The 18,052-nt window shown below is 40.9% G+C and overlaps 1 protein-coding gene across 1 annotated transcript in view; it reads right to left on the bottom strand.

Moving 5' to 3' along the window:
- Positions 1–18,052, bottom strand: part of ADGB (androglobin) — a 693,780-nt gene that overhangs the window by 327,985 nt on the left and 347,743 nt on the right. Inside the window, exons 13-14 of the mRNA XM_053711792.1 lie at positions 7,550–7,639; positions 6,292–6,484 (exon numbers count right to left, since the gene is read on the bottom strand). Coding sequence (XP_053567767.1) covers positions 6,292–6,484; positions 7,550–7,639 — 283 coding nt within the window. The remainder of the gene's footprint in view (positions 1–6,291; positions 6,485–7,549; positions 7,640–18,052) is intronic.

Here is an 18,052-nt window from a genome sequence, read left to right as displayed (position 1 = left end):
GAAAATAATCCACACCCAAAATAAAGTTTAATGAAAAACATAAGCAGAAGATTCAAACTGAAACCGCTGCCTGAAGTACTTTTCTACCAAAAACTGCTTCAGAAGAAGAAAATACATCAAAATGGTAGAATTTGGTAAAAGTATGCAAAGAGGACCAAGTTGCCGCTTTGCAAATCTGATCAACCGAAGCTTCATTCCTAAACGCCCAGGAAGTAGAAACTGACCTAGTAGAATGAGCTGTAATCCTCTGAGGCGGAGTTTTACCCGACTCAACATAGGCAAGATGAATTAAAGATTTCAACCAAGATGCCAAAGAAATGACAGAAGTTTTCTGGCCTTTCTAGAACCGGAAAAGATAACAAATAAACTAGAAGTCTTTCGGAAAGACTTAGTAGCTTCAACATAATATTTCAAAGCTCTAACAACATCCAAAGAATGCAACGATTTCTCCTTAGAATTCTTAGGATTAGGACATAATGAAGGAACCACAATGTCTCTACTAATGTTGTTGGAATTCACAACTTAGGTAAAAATTGAAAAGTAGTTCGCAACACCGCCTTATCCTGATGAAAAATCAGAAAAGGAGACTCACAAGAAAGAGCAGATAATTCAGAAACTCTTCTGGCAGAAGAGATGGCCAAAAGGAACAAAACTTTCCAAGAAAGTAATTTAATGTCCAATGAATGCATAGGTTCAAATGGAGGAGCTTGAAGAGCCCCCAGAACCAAATTCAAACTCCAAGGAGGAGAAAGTGACTTAATGACAGGCTTTATACGAACCAAAGCTTGTACAAAACAATGAATATCAGGAAGAATAGCAATCTTTCTGTGAAAAAGAACAGAAAGAGCAGAGATTTGTCCTTTCAAGGAACTTGCGGACAAACCCTTATCTAAACCATCCTGAAGAAACTGTAATATTCTCGGTATTCTAAAAGAATGCCAAGAAAAATGATGAGAAAGACACCAAGAAATATAAGTCTTCCAGACTCTATAATATATCTCTCTGGATACAGATTTACGAGCCTGTAACATAGTATTAATCACAGAGTCAGAGAAACCTCTTTGACCAAGAATCAAGCGTTCAATCTCCATACCTTTAAATTTAAGGATTTCAGATCCTGATGGAAAAAAGGACCTTGAGACAGAAGGTCTGGTCTTAACGGAAGAGTCCACGGTTGGCAAGAGGCCATCCGGACAAGATCCGCATACCAAAACCTGTGAGGCCATGCCGGAGCTACCAGCAGAACAAATGAGCATTCCTTCAGAATCTTGGAGATTACTCTTGGAAGAAGAACTAGAGGCGGAAAGATATAGGCAGGATGATACTTCCAAGGAAGTGATAATGCATCCACTGCCTCCGCCTGAGGATCCCGGGATCTGGACAGATACCTGGGAAGTTTCTTGTTTAGATGAGAAGCCATCAGATCTATTTCTGGAAGTTCCCACATTTGAACAATCTGAAGAAATACCTCTGGGTGAAGAGACCATTCGCCCGGATGCAATGTTTGGCGACTGAGATAATCCGCTTTCCAATTGTCCATACCTGGGATATGAACCGCAGAGATTAGACAGGAGCTGGATTCCGCCCAAACCAAAATTTGAGATACTTCTTTCATAGCCAGAGGACTGTGAGTCCCTCCTTGATGATTGATGTCTGAAAATTGCACGGAGTTCCAAAATATTGATCGGAAATCTCACCTCCTGAGATTCCCAAACCCCTTGTGCCGTCAGATACCCCCACACAGCTCCCCAACCTGTAAAACTTGCATCTGTTGAGATTATAGTCCAGGTCGGAAGAACAAAGAAGCCCCCTGAACTAAACGATGGTGATCTGTCCACCATGTCAGAGAGTGTCGTAAAATCGGTTTAAAGATATTAATTGAGATATCTTGAGTAATCCCTGTACCATTGGTTCAGCATACAGAGCTGAAGAGGTCGCATGTGAAAACGAGCAAAGGAGATCGCATCTGATGCGGCAGTCCTAAGACCCAACATTTCCATGCATAAGGCTACCAAAGGGAATGATTGTGACTGAAGGTTTTGACAAGCTGATATCAATGTTAAACTTCTCTTGTCTGACAAGGACAGAGTCATAGACACTGAATCTATCTAGAAACCTAAAAAGGTTACCCTTGTCTGAGGAATCAATGAACTGATTGGTAAATTGATCCTCCAACCATGAACTTGAAGAAACAACACAAGTCGATTCGTATGAGATTCTTCGAAAATGAGAAGACTGAGCAAGTACCAAGATATCGTCCAAATAAGGAAATACCAAAACCCTGTTCTCTGATTACAGAAAGAAGGGCACCGAGAACCTTTGAAAAAAATTCTTGGAACTGAGGCTAGGCCAAACGGTAGAGCCACAAAACCGGTAATGCTTGTCTAAAAAGAGAATCTCAGACACTAAAAGTGATCTGGATGAATCGGAATATGCAGATACACATCCTGTAAATCTATTGTAGACATATAATGCCCTTGCTAAACAAAAGGCAGGATAGTCCTACAGTAACCATCTTGAATGTTGGTATCCTAACATAACGATTCAATAATGATAGATCCGGAACTGGTCTGAAGGAATTGACCTTCTTTGGTACAATGAAGAGATAAAATAAAACCCCAGCCCCTGTTCCAGAACTGCAACTGGCATAAATACTCCAGCCAACTCTAGATCTGAAACACATTTCAGAAATGCTGAGCCTTTGCTGTGTTAACTGGGACACGGGAAAGAAAAAAATCTCTTAGCAGGAGGCCTTAACTTGAAGCCAATTCTGTACCTTTCTGAAACAATGTTCTGAAACCAGAGATTGAGAACGGAATTGATCCAAATTTCTTTGAAGAAAACGTAATCTGCCCCATACCAGCTGAGCTGGAATAAGGGCCGCACCTTCATAGGTACTTAGGAGCTGGCTATAGGTTTCTATAAGGCTTGGATATATTCCAAACTGGAAATAGTTTCCAAACTGATACCGCTCCTGAGGATGAAGGATCAGGCTTTTGTTCCTTGTTGTGAGGAAAGGAACGAAAATGATTATTTACCCTGGAAAGAAAGGGAAAGCAAAGTTGACTTAGAAGACATATCAGCATTCCAAGTTTAATCCATAAAGCTTTTCTAGCTAAAATAGCTAGAGACATATACCTGACATCAACTCTAATGATATCAAAAGATGGTATCACCAATAAAATTATTAGCATGTTATAGAATAATAATAATGCTATAAAATTATGATCTGTTACTTGTTGCGCTAAAGCTTCTAACCAAAAAGTTGAAGCTGCAGCAATATCCACTAAAAATATAGCAGGTCTAAGAAGATTACCTGAACATAAGTAAGCTTTTCTTAGAAAGGATTCAATTTTCCTATCTAAAGGATCCTTAAATGAAGTACTATCTGCCGTAGGAATAGTAGTACATTAGCAGGAGTAGAGACAGCCCCATAACCTTAGGGATTTTTGTCCCAAAAAACTCTAATCTGTCAGATGGCACAGGATATAATTGCTTAAACGTCTAGAAGGAGTAAATAAATTACCCAAATTATTCCATTCCCTGGAAATTACTTCAGAAATAGCATCAGGGAGATAAAACACTTCTGGAATAACTACAGGAGATTTAAAAACCTTATTTAAACGTTTACATTTAGTATCAAGAGGACCAGAATCCTCTATTTCTAATGCAAATAATACTTCTTTAAGTAAAGAACGAATAAATTCCATCTTGAACAAATACAAAGATTTATCAGCATCAACCTCTGAGACAGAAACCTCTGAACCAGAAGAACCATTATCAGTATCAGAATGATGATGTTCATTTAAAAATTCATCTGAAAAAAGAGAAGTTTTAAAAGACTTTTATGTATACTAGAAGGAGAAATAACAGACATAGCCTTCTTAATGGATTTAAAAAATAAAATCTCTTATGTTATCAGGAACACTCTGAAAATTAGATGTTGACGGAACAGCAACAGGTAATGTAACAGTACTAAAGGAAATTTTATCTGTATTAATAAGTTTGACATGACATGCAATACAAACAACAGCTGGAGAAACAGATACCAAAAGTTTATAGCAGATACACTTAGCTTGGTAGCTCCAGCACTGGGCAGTGATTTTCCTGAAGTATCTTCTGACTCAGTTGCAACGTGGAACATCTTGCAATATGTAAAAGAAAAAAACAACATATAAAGCAAAATTGATCAAATTCCTTAAATGACAGTTTCAGGAATGGGAAAAAAATGCCAGAGAACAAGCTTCTAGCAACCAGAAGCAATAAATAATGAGACTTAAATAATGTGGAGACAAAAATGACGCCCATATTTTTTAGCGCCAAAAAAGACGCCCACATTATTTGGCGCCTAAATGCTTTTGGCGCCAAAAATGACGCCACATCCGGAACGCCGACATTTTTGACGCAAAAAAACGTCAAAAAATGACGCAACTTCCGGCGACACGTATGATGCTGGAAACAGAAAAAAAATTTTGCGCCTAAAAAGTCCGCGCCAAGAATGACGCAATAAAATGAAGCATTTTCTGCCCCCGCGAGCCTAACAGCCCACAGGGAAAAAATCAAATTTTTAAAGGTAAGAAAAAACAAATGAAACAAATGCATTTATCCCAAATATGAAACTGACTGTCTGAAAAATAAGGAATGTTGAACATTCTGAGTCAAGGCAAATAAATGTTTGAATACATATATTTAGAACTTTATAAACAAAGTGCCCAACCATAGCTTAGAGTGTCACAGAAAATAAGATTTACTTACCCCAGGACACTCATCTACATGTTTGTAGAAAGCCAAACCAGTACTGAAATGAGAATCAGCAGAGGTAATGGTATATATAAGAGTATATCGTCGATCTGAAAAGGGAGGTAAGAGATGAATCTCTACGACCGATAACAGAGAACCTATGAAATAGACCCCGTAGAAGGAGATCACTGCATTCAAATAGGCAATACTCTCCTCACATCCCTCTGACATTCACTGCACGCTGAGAGGAAAACCGGGCTCCAACTTGCTGCGGAGCGCATATCAACGTAGAATCTAGCACAAACTTACTTCACCACCTCCATCGGAGGCAAAGTTTGTAAAACTGAATTGTGGGTGTGGTGAGGGGTGTATTTATAGGCATTTTAAGGTTTGGGAAACTTTGCCCCTCCTGGTAGGAATGTATATCCCATACGTCACTAGCTCATGGACTCTTGCTAATTACATGAAAGAAAACAATGTGAAAGCCTGCCAGCATGTGTGTATGGCCCCTATTTATCAAAGGTCTTGCGGACCTGATCCGACAGTGCAGATCAGGTCCGCAAGACCTCGCTAAATGCGGAGAGCAATATGCTCTCCACATTTAACATTGCACCGGCAGCTCACAAGAGCTGCTGGTGGAACCCCGCCCCCTGCAGACTCGCGGCCAATGGGCCGCAGCAGAGGGTGTCAATCAACCCGATCGTACTCGATCGGGTTGAATTGTTGCGATTCCTGTCCGCCTGCTCTGAGCAGGCGGACAGGGTTATGGAGCAGCTGTCTTTGTGACCGCTGCTTCATAACTGCTGTTTCTGGAGAGTCTGAAGACTCGCCAAAAACACAGGCATCAAGCTCCATTCGGAGCTTGATAGATAGGCTCCTATGTGTGTACATATGTGTCCACATATGTGTTTGTGTGTCTTAATATGACATTTTTTTGTTATAAGTGTTTGTGATTTAGAAAAGTGTGCAAATGTATTTTTTTCATGGCTCTTTTATCAGGGGCACATTTTATCCTAGACAGAGGTGGAACTACCATTGATGCAGCAGGTGCAGTGACGATAGTGCCCAACTGCTGGGGGGCCCATAGCAGTCAGTCTATACATAGGCATGTGCAGAATGTGTACAATCCTAATCGCGAGGAGCCTTTTTCTTAGTGCAGGTTGAAGGTCCTTCTATCTATCCTCAAAATGATTATACAGAGCAGCATGTGTATTAATATTATTGTTTACTACTCATTTACCTTTGAGGGCCCAAAATATTTTCCACCAGGGCCCTCTGTTGAGTATGTCTGTTACTAGGCCTACACCAGCATTTAGCAAAGGCAGAACTTTTTAAAAGTAGTACACAAGAATTATGTCTGTCCTCTCCATGCTCTCATAATTATTTATATTGTGTAAAAATCAAAGATTTGCATTTTCTAATTGTAAGCAATTAATAAAACTTTAAATTCACAAATGTCTGTTCAACAAAATATACATTGAACCCAATTTAAATCCAGAATACAATATTTCCCCACCAAAAATACTGCAGAAAGTACAATATGAACAAAGCTGTTGTGTTTTTTTTTTGTGGTAATTAAGATAAAATGTTTCATTTATTACCATTGCACTTTCTGTGGCGCTTACTCTGCGTATTTCTTTCAAATCTACATCACTTTCCTGAATATTTTCTTCATCTTCGCTGACAGATTTGAGATGAGAGGCCATATGGGAAAGCCTTTTGAAAGAAGTAGAAATAAAGTTTTAAGGAAAATATGTTCAAAGGGACACTCAAGTCAAAATAAACTTTTATGATTCAGATATAGCATGCATTTTTTAGACACTTTCATTATCAAATTATGCAGTCTTTTTATATTCACACTTTCTGGGGAACAAGCTCAAACTCACAGGAAATAGATATACTAGGTTGTGATTGGCTGATGTCTGTAACATGATACAAGGAGACGAAGAATGGAAGAAAAAATAAATTTTTGCAGAAACTAAATCAACTGCTTATTTGAAATTCAGAGTAGGTGTGTTGGCATTGTTTTTATATTATGCACTTGTTAATTATGCAGTTCTACTGCATTTAGTGGTCCTTTAATGCATATTCGGTTAAAGTTCAATTTAATTATATTTAACCAAATACGACTGATTTGCACATTTCAGAAAATCTATTTTGTAATTAAAAAGTAATTATAGTATCAAATTGGCTACATTCTCTTGGTATCCTTTGTAGAATAAGAAGCAATCCACTACTTGGAGCTAGCTGAACACATCAGGTCAGCCAATAACAGGAAGCATACATGTGCAGCCACCAATCAGCAGCAAGCTCCCAGTAGTGCAGTGCTGCTCCTGAGACAACCTAGGTTTATGATTTTACAAAATATACCAAGAGAATAAAGCAAAATAGATAATGAAAGTAAATTGGGAAGTTGTTTAAAATGGTATGGTCTGTCTGAATCACAAAATAACTATTTTGTGTTTCATGTCCCTTTAATGTAAGCTTTTTGGAAATGCATTGTTTGAAAATTGCACAATAATTCCTATTTGCTAATGCACTAGAAAACACATTTGTAATCTAAAAATGCTGAATTAGACAACAGAAGTAATATCTTGCACAAACGCAGGTGATTTGTAGAATCAATAAAAACAAGGTTAGAATGCAGAAACGGATGTAGATAAGAAAAAAAACGTATTGGTACTCGAGAGGATTTCTGCATAAGAAACCATTTATTTCACTTATGAAACATTTTATTTGGAAGTTTGCTTTAGCTTATTGGCCTTTCTGAATAAAGTAGGTTTACAATAACAAATCTGTTGTACTTACTTTTCAGTCGAAATATCAGTTGGATCCAGTTGAAAATTAAGAAATGGAGTTGTAATTTCAACAAACTGATCAGGTTTTTTCTGTACAGGTTCTATGAATAAAAAACAAATACATTTCTTAGCTGTCCACACAAAAGATAATTTAAATAGTAAGAATTCATATCCACTTCCAACTAACATATTTTTTGAATTGCGTTGCTCATTTGGGACTAGAATACGAGGGGATCAGAAATTAGCGCTTCCACTCTGCCAATAACATTGCTAGACGGAGGCTTTTTACGTGCATCAGTTTGAGCTCGTGTTATGAGTTGAAAGTAAAAAGTTTGTGCATGAGCGAAAATCAGACGCGTGCAAAAAGTAATTTTGCTACTGCATTAACTTATTTTCCCGTAGACATCAATGGAGCAAAAATGGCATAAAACACCCATACTCGCCCACTAACGCGACCGCATATATTCAGGATCGTTAAACTTGACATGAAATATTCATATTTCACATTCCACTTCACATAGAAGAATATGTTCTATTTATTCTTAAATACACATTTCAATATATATCTGTATATACCTATATATTCCTATAAATATATAGGTATAGATATGTATTTTGCATTAACAGTATCATATATATATATAGAAATACATATTTAATAATAAAAAGTACATTTTTTGTACGTGAGAATTAGATTTTGAAGCGGTCCGGTTAGTGCACATCAAAACTTAAAGTGTGCTCCTGAAATATTAAATATAAAAAAAAAAGATTACACATACTGTCAAATATTCTAAATACAAAGTATATTCCAGCCACCAAATTTCTTTAAAAAAAACTTTATTTCCACATAGCGTCCTCAGCAACAAACATACAACGTTTCAAGCCTCAACAGGCTCTTAGTCATGTATATACATGACTAAGAGCCTGTTGAGGTGGGAGGGAGCGGGAGTAAGTGGGAGGGGCCCTATGCTACAGAAATGTAAAAAAACAAAGAGACGGGGAGGGATTGGGCATCTACACAGAAAACATAATTTATGCTTACCTGATAAATTTATTTCTCTTGTAGTGTAGTCAGTCCACGGGTCATCCATTAATTATGGGATTATATCTCCTTCCCAACAGGAAGTTGCAAGAGGATCATCCAAGCAGAGTTGCAATATAGCTCCTCCCCTCACATGTCATATCCAGTCATTCGACCGAAACAAGACGAGAAAGGAGAAACCATAGGGTGCAGTGGTGACTGGAGTTTAATTAAAATTTAAACCTGCCTTAAAGACAGGGCGGGCCGTGGACTGACTACACTACAAGAGAAATAAATTTATCAGGTAAGCATAAATTATGTTTTCTCTTGTTAAGTGTAGTCAGTCCACGGGTCATCCATTACTTATGGGATACCAATACCAAAGCAAAAAGTACACGGATGATGGGAGGGACAAGGCAGGAACTTTAAACGGAAGGAACCACTGCCTGAAGAACCTTTCTCCCAAAAATAGCCTCCGAAGAAGCAAAAGTGTCAAATTTGTAAAATTTCGAAAAAGTGTGAAGTGAAGACCAAGTTGCAGCCTTGCAAATCTGTTCAACAGAGGCCTCATTCTTAAAGGCCCAGGTGGAAGACACAGCTCTAGTGGAATGAGCTGTAATTCTTTCAGGAGGCTGCTGTCCAGCAGTCTCATAGGCTAAACGTATTATACTACGAAGCCAAAAAGAGAGAAAGGTAGCCGAAGCCTTTTGACCTCTCCTCTGTCCAGAGTAAACGACAAACAGAGAAGAAGTTTGACGAAAATCCTTAGTTGCCTGCAAATAGAACTTCAGGGCACGGACTACGTCCAGATTATGCAAAAGTCGTTCCTTCTTTGAAGAAGGGTTAGGACACAAAGATGGAACAACAATCTCTTGATTGATATTCCTGTTAGAAACTACCTTAGGTAAGAACCCAGGTTTAGTACGCAGAACTGACTTGTCTGAATGAAAAATTAGATAAGGAGAATCACAATGTAAGGCAGATAACTCAGAGACTCTTCGAGCCGAGGAAATAGCCATCAAAAACAGAACTTTCCAAGATAACAGCTTGATATCAATGGAATCAAGGGGTTCAAATGGAACATCTTGCAAAACGTTAAGAACTAAGTTTAAGCTCCACGGCGGAGCAACAGTCTTAAACACAGGCTTAATCCTAGCCAAAGCCTGACAAAAAGCCTGAACATCTGGAACTTCTGCCAGACGTTTGTGTAGAAGAATAGACAGCGCCGAAATCTGTCCCTTTAACGAACTAGCAGATAAGCCCTTTTCTAAACCCTCTTGTAGAAAAGACAATATCCTAGGAATCCTACTCTTACTCCTTGAGTAACTCTTGGATTCGCACCAATATAAATATTTACGCCATATCTTATGGTAAATTTTTCTGGTAACAGGTTTCCGACCCTGTATTAAAGTATCAATAACCGACTCCGAGAAGCCACGCTTTGATAGAATCAAGCGTTCAATCTCCATGCAGTCAGTCTCAGAGAAATTAGATTTGGATGGTTGAAAGGACCCTGAATTAGAAGGTCCTGCCTCAGAGGCAGAGACCATGGTGGACAGGACGACATGTCCACTAGGTCTGCATACCAGGTCCTGCGTGGCCACGCAGGCGCTACCAAAATCACCGATGCTCTCTCCTGTTTGATCTTGGCAATCAGTCGAGGCAGCATCGGGAATGGTGGAAACACATAAGCCATGTTGAAGACCCAAGGGGCTGTCAGAGCATCTATCAGCGCCGCTCCCGGGTCCCTGGATCTGGATCCGTAACAAGGAAGCTTGGCGTTCTGGCGAGACACCATGAGATCCAGATCTGGTTTGCCCCAACGATGAATCAGTTGAGCGAAGACCTCCGAATGAAGTTCCCACTCCCCCGGATGAAAAGTCTGGCAACTTAGAAAATCCGCCTCCCAGTTCTCCACGCCTGGGATGTAGATCGCTGACAGGTGGCAAGAGTGAGACTCTGCCCAGCGAATTATCTTTGAGACTTCCAACATCGCTAGGGAACTCCTGGTTCCCCCTTGATGGTTGATGTAAGCCACAGTCGTGATGTTGTCCGACTGAAATCTGATGAACCTCAGAGTTGCTAACTGAGGCCAAGCTAGAAGAGCATTGAATATTGCTCTTAACTCCAGAATATTTATTGGGAGGAGTTTCTCCTCCTGAGTCCATGATCCCTGAGCCTTCAGGGAATTCCAGATTGCGCCCCAACCTAGAAGGCTGGCGTCTGTTGTAACAATCGTCCAATCTGGCCTGCGAAAGGTCATCCCCTTGGACAGATGGGGCCGAGAAAGCCACCATAGAAGAGAATCTCTGGTCTCTTGATCCAGATTTAGTAGAGGGGACAAATCTGAGTAATCCCCATTCCACTGGCTGAGCATGCACAATTGCAGTGGTCTGAGATGCAGGCGCGCAAATGGTACTATGTCCATTGCCGCAACCATTAAGCCGATTACTTCCATGCACTGAGCTACTGACGGGTGTGGAATGGAATGAAGGGCACGGCAAGTATTTTGAAGCTTTAATAGCCTGGACTCCGTCAGGTAAATTTTCATCTCTATAGAATCTATAAGAGTCCCTAGGAAGGGAACCCTTGTGAGTGGTAATAGAGAACTCTTTTCCACGTTCACCTTCCACCCATGCGACCTCAGAAATGCCAGAACTATCTCTGTGTGAGACTTGGTAATTTGAAAACTTGACGCTTGTATCAGAATGTCGTCTAGGTATGGAGTCACCGCTATGCCTCGCGGTCTTAGTACCGCCAGAAGAGAGCCCAGAACCTTTGTAGAAATTCTCAGGGCCGTAGTTAGCCCGAAGGGAAGAGCTACAAACTGGTAATGCCTGTCTAGAAAGGCAAATCTTAGGTACCGATAATGATCTTTGTGAATCGGTATGTGAAGGTAGGCATCCTTTAAGTCCACTGTGGTCATGTATTGACCCTCTTGGATCATGGGTAGGATGGTTCGAATAGTTTCCATTTTGAATGATGGAACTCTTAGGAATTTGTTTAAGATCTTTAGGTCCAAGATTGGTCTGAAGGTTCCCTCTTTCTTGGGGACCACAAACAGATTTGAGTAAAATCCTTGCCCTTGTTCCGTCCACGGAACTGGGTGGATCACCCCCATTAATAAGAGGTCTTGTACACAGCGTAGAAACGCCTCTTTCTTTATTTGGTTTGCTGATAACCTTGAAAGATGAAATCTCCCTTGTGGAGGAGAAACGTTGAAGTCCAGAAGGTATCCCTGAGATATGATCTCCAACGCCCAGGGATCCTGGACATCTCTTGCCCAAGCCTGGGCGAAGAGAGACAGTCTGCCCCCCACTAGATCCGTTTCCGGATAGGGGGCCCTCTCTTCATGCTGTCTTAGGGGCAGAAGTAGGTTTTCTGGCCTGCTTGCCCTTGTTCCAGGACTGGTTAGCTTTCCAGCCCTGTCTGTAACGAGCAACAGTTCCTTCCTGTTTTGGAGCGGAGGAAGTTGATGTTGCTCCTGCCTTGAAGTTACGAAAGGCACGAAAATTAGACTGTTTGGCCTTTGATTTGGCCTTGTCCTGAGGAAGAGTATGACCCTTACCCCCAGTAATGTCAGCAATAATTTCTTTCAAGCCGGGCCCGAACAAGGTCTGCCCTTTGAAAGGAATATTAAGCAGTTTAGATTTAGAAGTCACGTCAGCTGACCATGATTTAAGCCATAGCGCTCTGCGCGCTTGAATGGCGAAACCAGAGTTCTTAGCCGTCAATTTGGTTAAATGTACAACAGCATCAGAAACAAATGCGTTAGCTAGCTTAAGTGCTTTAAGCTTGTTCATAATCTCATCCAATGGAGCTGTGCGAATGGCCTCTTCCAGAGACTCAAACCAGAATGCCGCCGCAGCAGCAGTGACAGGCGCAATGCATGCAAGGGGCTGTAAGATAAAACCTTGTTGAACAAAAAATTTCTTAAGGTAACCTTCTAATTTTTTATTCATTGGATCTGAAAAAGCACAACTATCCTCCATCGGGATAGTGGTACGCTTAGCCAAAGTAGAAACTGCTCCCTCCACCTTAGGGACCGTCTGCCATAAGTCCCGTGTGGTGGCGTCTATTGGAAACATTTTCCTAAATATAGGAGGGGGGGGGAAAGGGCACACCGGGCCTATCCCACTCCTTGCTAATAATCTCTGTAAGCCTCTTAGGTATAGGAAAAACGTCAGTACACACCGGTACCGCATAGTATCTATCCAGCCTACATAATTTCTCTGGAATTGCAACAGTGTTACAATCATTCAGAGCTGCTAATACCTCTCCTAGCAGTACGCGGAGGTTTTCAAGCTTAAATTTAAAATTAGAAATCTCTGAATCCAGTCTCCCTGGATCAGATCCGTCACCCACAGAATGAAGCTCTCCGTCCTCATGTTCTGCAAATTGTGACGCAGTATCAGACATGGCTCTCCCATCATCAGCGCGCTCTGTCCTTAACCCCGAACAATCGCGCTTGCCTCTTAATTCTGGCAATTTAGATAATACCTCGGTCATAACAGTAGCCATGTCTTGCAAAGTGATTTGTATGGGCCTCTCTGATGTACTTGGCGCCACAATATCACGCACCTCCTGAGCGGGAGGCGAAGGTACTGACACGTGAGGAGAGTTAGTCGGCATAACTTCCCCCTCGTTGTCTGGTGATAATTTCTTTACATGTAAAGATTGACTTTTATTTAAAGTGACATCAATGCATTTAGTACACAAATTTCTATGGGGCTCCACATTGGCCTTCAAACATAGTGAACACGTAGATTCATCTGTGTCAGACATGTTTAAACAGACTGGCAATGAGACTAGCAAGCTTGGAAAATACTTTCAAATAAATTTACAAGCAATATAAAAAACGCTACTGCGCCTTTAAGAAGCACAAAAAGCTGTCACAGTTGAAATAACAATGAACCAAATCAGTTATAGCAACCAAAATTTCACAGTAAATGTATTAAATTAGCAAAGGATTGCACCCACCAGCAAATGGATGATTAACCCCTTAATACCCAAAAACGGATATCAATTTAACAAATAACGTTTTTATCACAGTCAAACACACTGTCACAGGTCTGCTGTGACTGATTACCTCCCTCAAAATGAACTTTGAAGACCCCTGAGCTCTCTAGGAACGTCCTGGATCATGGAGGATGAAATAGGAAGACTGTGACTGAATTTTTACTGCGCAAAAAAGCGCTAAAATAGACCCCTCCCACTCATATTACAACAGTGGGAAATCTCAGTTAACTGTTTCTATGCAGAAATAAACGTTAGCCATGTGGAAAAATCATGCCCCAATAAGTTTTATCACCAAGTACCTCACAAAAAACGTTTAACATGCCAGTAAACGTTTTAAACATTAAAAGATTATGAAGTATTATTAATAAGCCTGCTACCAGTCGCTTTTACTGCAGTTAAGGCTCAAACATTACTTCAGCATTAACAGTATTTTCTTAGACAAATTCCATTCCCCAGAAAAATACTTCAGTGCACGTACACTCATCAGCCTAATACCAGTCGCTACCACTGCATTCAAGGCTGTACTTACAGTACATTGGTAACAGCAGTATTTTCTAGTCAATTCCATTCCTTAGAAAAATAATTTACTGCACATACCTCGTTTGCAGGGGGGCCCCGCATGCTATTCCCCTTTCTGAAGTTACCTCACTCCTCAGAATGTGCGAGAAACAGCCAGTGGATCTTAGTTACTTCTGCTAAGATCATAGAAAACGCAGGCAGATTCTTCTTCTAATACTGCCTGAGAACAAACAGCACACTCCGGTGCCATTTAAAATAACAAACTTTTGATTGAAGACATAAACTAAGTTTAAAAAACACCACAGACCTCTCACAACGACCTATCTATGTTGAGTTGCAAGAGAATGACTGGATATGACATGTGAGGGGAGGAGCTATATAGCAACTCTGCTTGGGTGATCCTCTTGCAACTTCCTGTTGGGAAGGAGATATAATCCCATAAGTAATGGATGACCCGTGGAAGTTTTGAGAGCTGTTTGGGGGGATCAGGGAGGTTAGGGCTAAGGGGGGATCCTACACTGGAGAAATAAAAAAAATGTATTAAAAAAAAAAAAAGCATTATTTTTTCATACTGGCAGACTGTCTGTCAGTACCTAAGATGGGGGTTAAAAGTGGGGGGTGGGGGAAGGAAGAGAGCTGATTGGGAGGGATCAGGTAGGAATCAGAGGGTGGGGAGTGACAGGTAGGAGGTTAATCTATACACTAAGGCTAACATTAACCTTTTAAGCTACCTAATTAACCCTTTCACTGACGGGAATAATAGAAGTGTGGGGCACAGCTGCATTAACCCTTTCACTGCCGGGAATAATAGAAGTGGGGTGCACAGCTGCAATTAGCAGCCTTCTAATTACCAAAAAGCAATGGCAAAGCCATAAAAGTCTGCTATTCCTAAAAAAGGGAATCCCAGAGAAACTTTTACAAACATTTATGCCATGATTGCATAAGCAGTATGTAAATAATTTCTGTGAGAAACCCAAAGTTTGTATAAAAAAAAAACATTTTTCTTTTATTTGATGGTATTTGGCGGTGAAATGGTGGCATGAAATATACCAAAATGGGCCTAGATCAATACATTTGGTTGCCTACTTAAAGGGCCAGTAAATATAGTAGATTTGCATAATCAACAAATGCATGACAAAAAGACAATACAATAGCACTTAGTCTGAACTTCACATGAGTAGTAGATTTTTGTCTCACACATTTAAAAGTTATGTATATTTCCACTCCCCCTGTACCATGTGATAGCAATCAGCCAATCACAAATGTATATAGTATAGTCTGTTAATTATTGCACATGCTCAGTAGGAGCTGGTGACTCGAAAAGTGCAAATATAAAAGACTGTGCACATTTTTTTAAATGGAAGTAAATTGGAAAGTTGTTTAAAATGACATGCTGTATCTGAATCATGAAAGGTTAATTTGACCTGAGTCTCCCTTTAAATATATATATATATATAGATTTGATAGGTAAATTAAAAAAAACAGAATTTATGCTTACCTGATAAATTACTTTCTCCAACGGTGTGTCCGGTCCACGGCGTCATCCATTACTTGTGGGAATATTCTCTTCCCCAACAGGAAATGGCAAAGAGCACAGCAAAAGCTGCCCATATAGCCCCTCCTCGGGCTCCGCCCCCCAGTCATTCGACCGACGGTTAGGAGAAAAAAAGGAGAAGGTGGTGACTGTAGTGTATAGAGAAAGACATTTTTCAAACCTGATTAAAAAACCAGGGCGGGCCGTGGACCGGACACACCGTTGGAGAAAGTAATTTATCAGGTAAGCATAAATTCTGTTTTCTCCAACATTGGTGTGTCCGGTCAACGGCGTAATCCATTACTTGTGGGAACCAATACCAAAGCTTTAGGACACAGATGAAGGGAGGGAGCATATCAGGTTACCTAGATAGAAGGCACCATGGCTTGCAAAACCTTTCTCCCAAAAATAGCCTCCGAAGAAGCATAAGTATCAAATTTGTAGAATTTGGCAAAAGTGTGCAGAGAAGACCAAGTCGCTGCCTTACATATCTGATCAACAGAAGCCTCGTTCTTGAAGGCCCATGTGGAAGCCACAGCCCTAGTAGAGTGAGCTGTGATTCGTTCAGGAGGCTGCCGTCCGGCAGTCTCATAAGCCAATCGGATGATGCTTTTCAGCCAGAAAGAAAGAGAGGTAGCAGTAGCTTTTTGTCCTCTCCTCTTACCAGAGTAAACGACAAACAAAGATGAAGTTTGTCTGAAATCCTTTGTTGCATCTAAATAGAACTTTAAAGCACGGACCACATCTAAATTGTGTAACAAACGTTCCTTCTTTGAAACTGGATTCGGACACAGAGAAGGAACAACTATTTCCTGGTTAATATTCTTGTTAGAAACTACTTTTGGAAGAAAACCAGGTTTAGTACGCAAAACAACCTTATCTGAATGGAACACCAGATAAGGTGGGTCACACTGCAAAGCAGATAATTCAGAAACTCTTCTAGCAGAAGAAATAGCAATCAAAAATAGGACTTTCCAAGATAGTAACTTGATATCTATGGAATGTAAAGGTTCAAACGGAACCCCTTGAAGAACTGAAAGAACAAAATTTAGACTCCAAGGAGGAGTCATGGGCCTGTAAACAGGCTTGATTCTGACCAAAGCCTGTACAAAAGCTTGTACATCTGGCACAGCTGCCAGTCGTTTGTGTAACAATACAGATAAAGCAGAAATCTGTCCTTTTAGAGAACTCGCTGACAACCCTTTATCCAAACCCTCTTGGAGAAAGGAGAGAATCTTAGGAATTTTAATCTTACTCCAGGAGAATCCCTTGGATTCACACCAGCAGATATATTTTTTCCATATTTTATGATAAATCTTTCTAGTCACTGGTTTTCTGGCTTGGACCAGAGTATCTATCACTGAATTTGAAAACCCACGCTTGGATAAAATCAAGCGTTCAATTTCCAAGCAGTCAGCTGCAGAGAAACTAGATTTGGATGTTCGAATGGACCTTGTACTAGAAGATCCTGTCTCAAAGGTAGCTTCCATGGTGGAGCCGATGACATATTCACCAGGTCTGCATACCAAGTCCTGCGTGGCCACGCAGGAGCTATCAGAATCACTGAGGCCTTCTCCTGTTTGATCCTGGCTACGAGCCTGGGAAGGAGAGGAAACGGTGGAAACACATAAGCTAGGTTGAACGACCAAGGCGCCACTAATGCATCCACTAGGGTCGCCTTGGGATCCCTGGATCTGGACCCGTAGCAAGGAACCTTGAAGTTCTGACGAGACGCCATCAGATCCATGTCTGGAATGCCCAATAATTGGGTTAACTGGGCAAAGACCTCCGGGTGGAGTTCCCACTCCCCCGGATGAAAAGTCTGACGACTCAGATAATTCGCCTCCCAGTTGTCTACTCCTGGGATGTGAATGGCAGATAGATGGCAGGAGTGATCCTCCGCCCATTTGATGATCTTGGATACCTCTCTCATCGCCAAGGAACTCTTTGTTCCTCCCTGATGGTTGATGTAAGCTACAGTCGTCATGTTGTCTGACTGGAATCTTATGAATCCGGCCTTCGCTAGTTGAGGCCAAGCCCGGAGAGCATTGAATATCGCTCTCAGTTCCAGGATGTTTATCGGAAGAAGAGACTCTTCCCGAGACCATAGACCCTGAGCTTTCAGGGAATCCCAGACCGCGCCCCAGCCTAATAGACTGGCGTCGGTCATGACAATGGCCGACTCTGGTCTGCGGAAACTCATTCCCTGAGACAGGTGATCCTGAGTCAACCACCAACGGAGTGAGTCTCTGGTTACCTGGTCTACTTGAATCTGTGGAGACAAGTCTGCATAGTCCCCATTCCACTGATTGAGCTTGCACAATTGTAATGGTCTTAGATGAATTTGAGCAAAAGGAACTATGTCCATTGCTGCAACCATCAATCCTACTACTTCCATGCACTGAGCTATGGAAGGCTGCA

The sequence above is a fragment of the Bombina bombina genome, chromosome 4 (genome assembly GCF_027579735.1).
Source record: "Bombina bombina isolate aBomBom1 chromosome 4, aBomBom1.pri, whole genome shotgun sequence".
Taxonomy (NCBI): domain Eukaryota; kingdom Metazoa; phylum Chordata; class Amphibia; order Anura; family Bombinatoridae; genus Bombina; species Bombina bombina.
The sequence above is the reverse complement of the archived record's forward strand: the minus strand, read 5'-3'. Positions and strand labels throughout refer to the sequence as shown.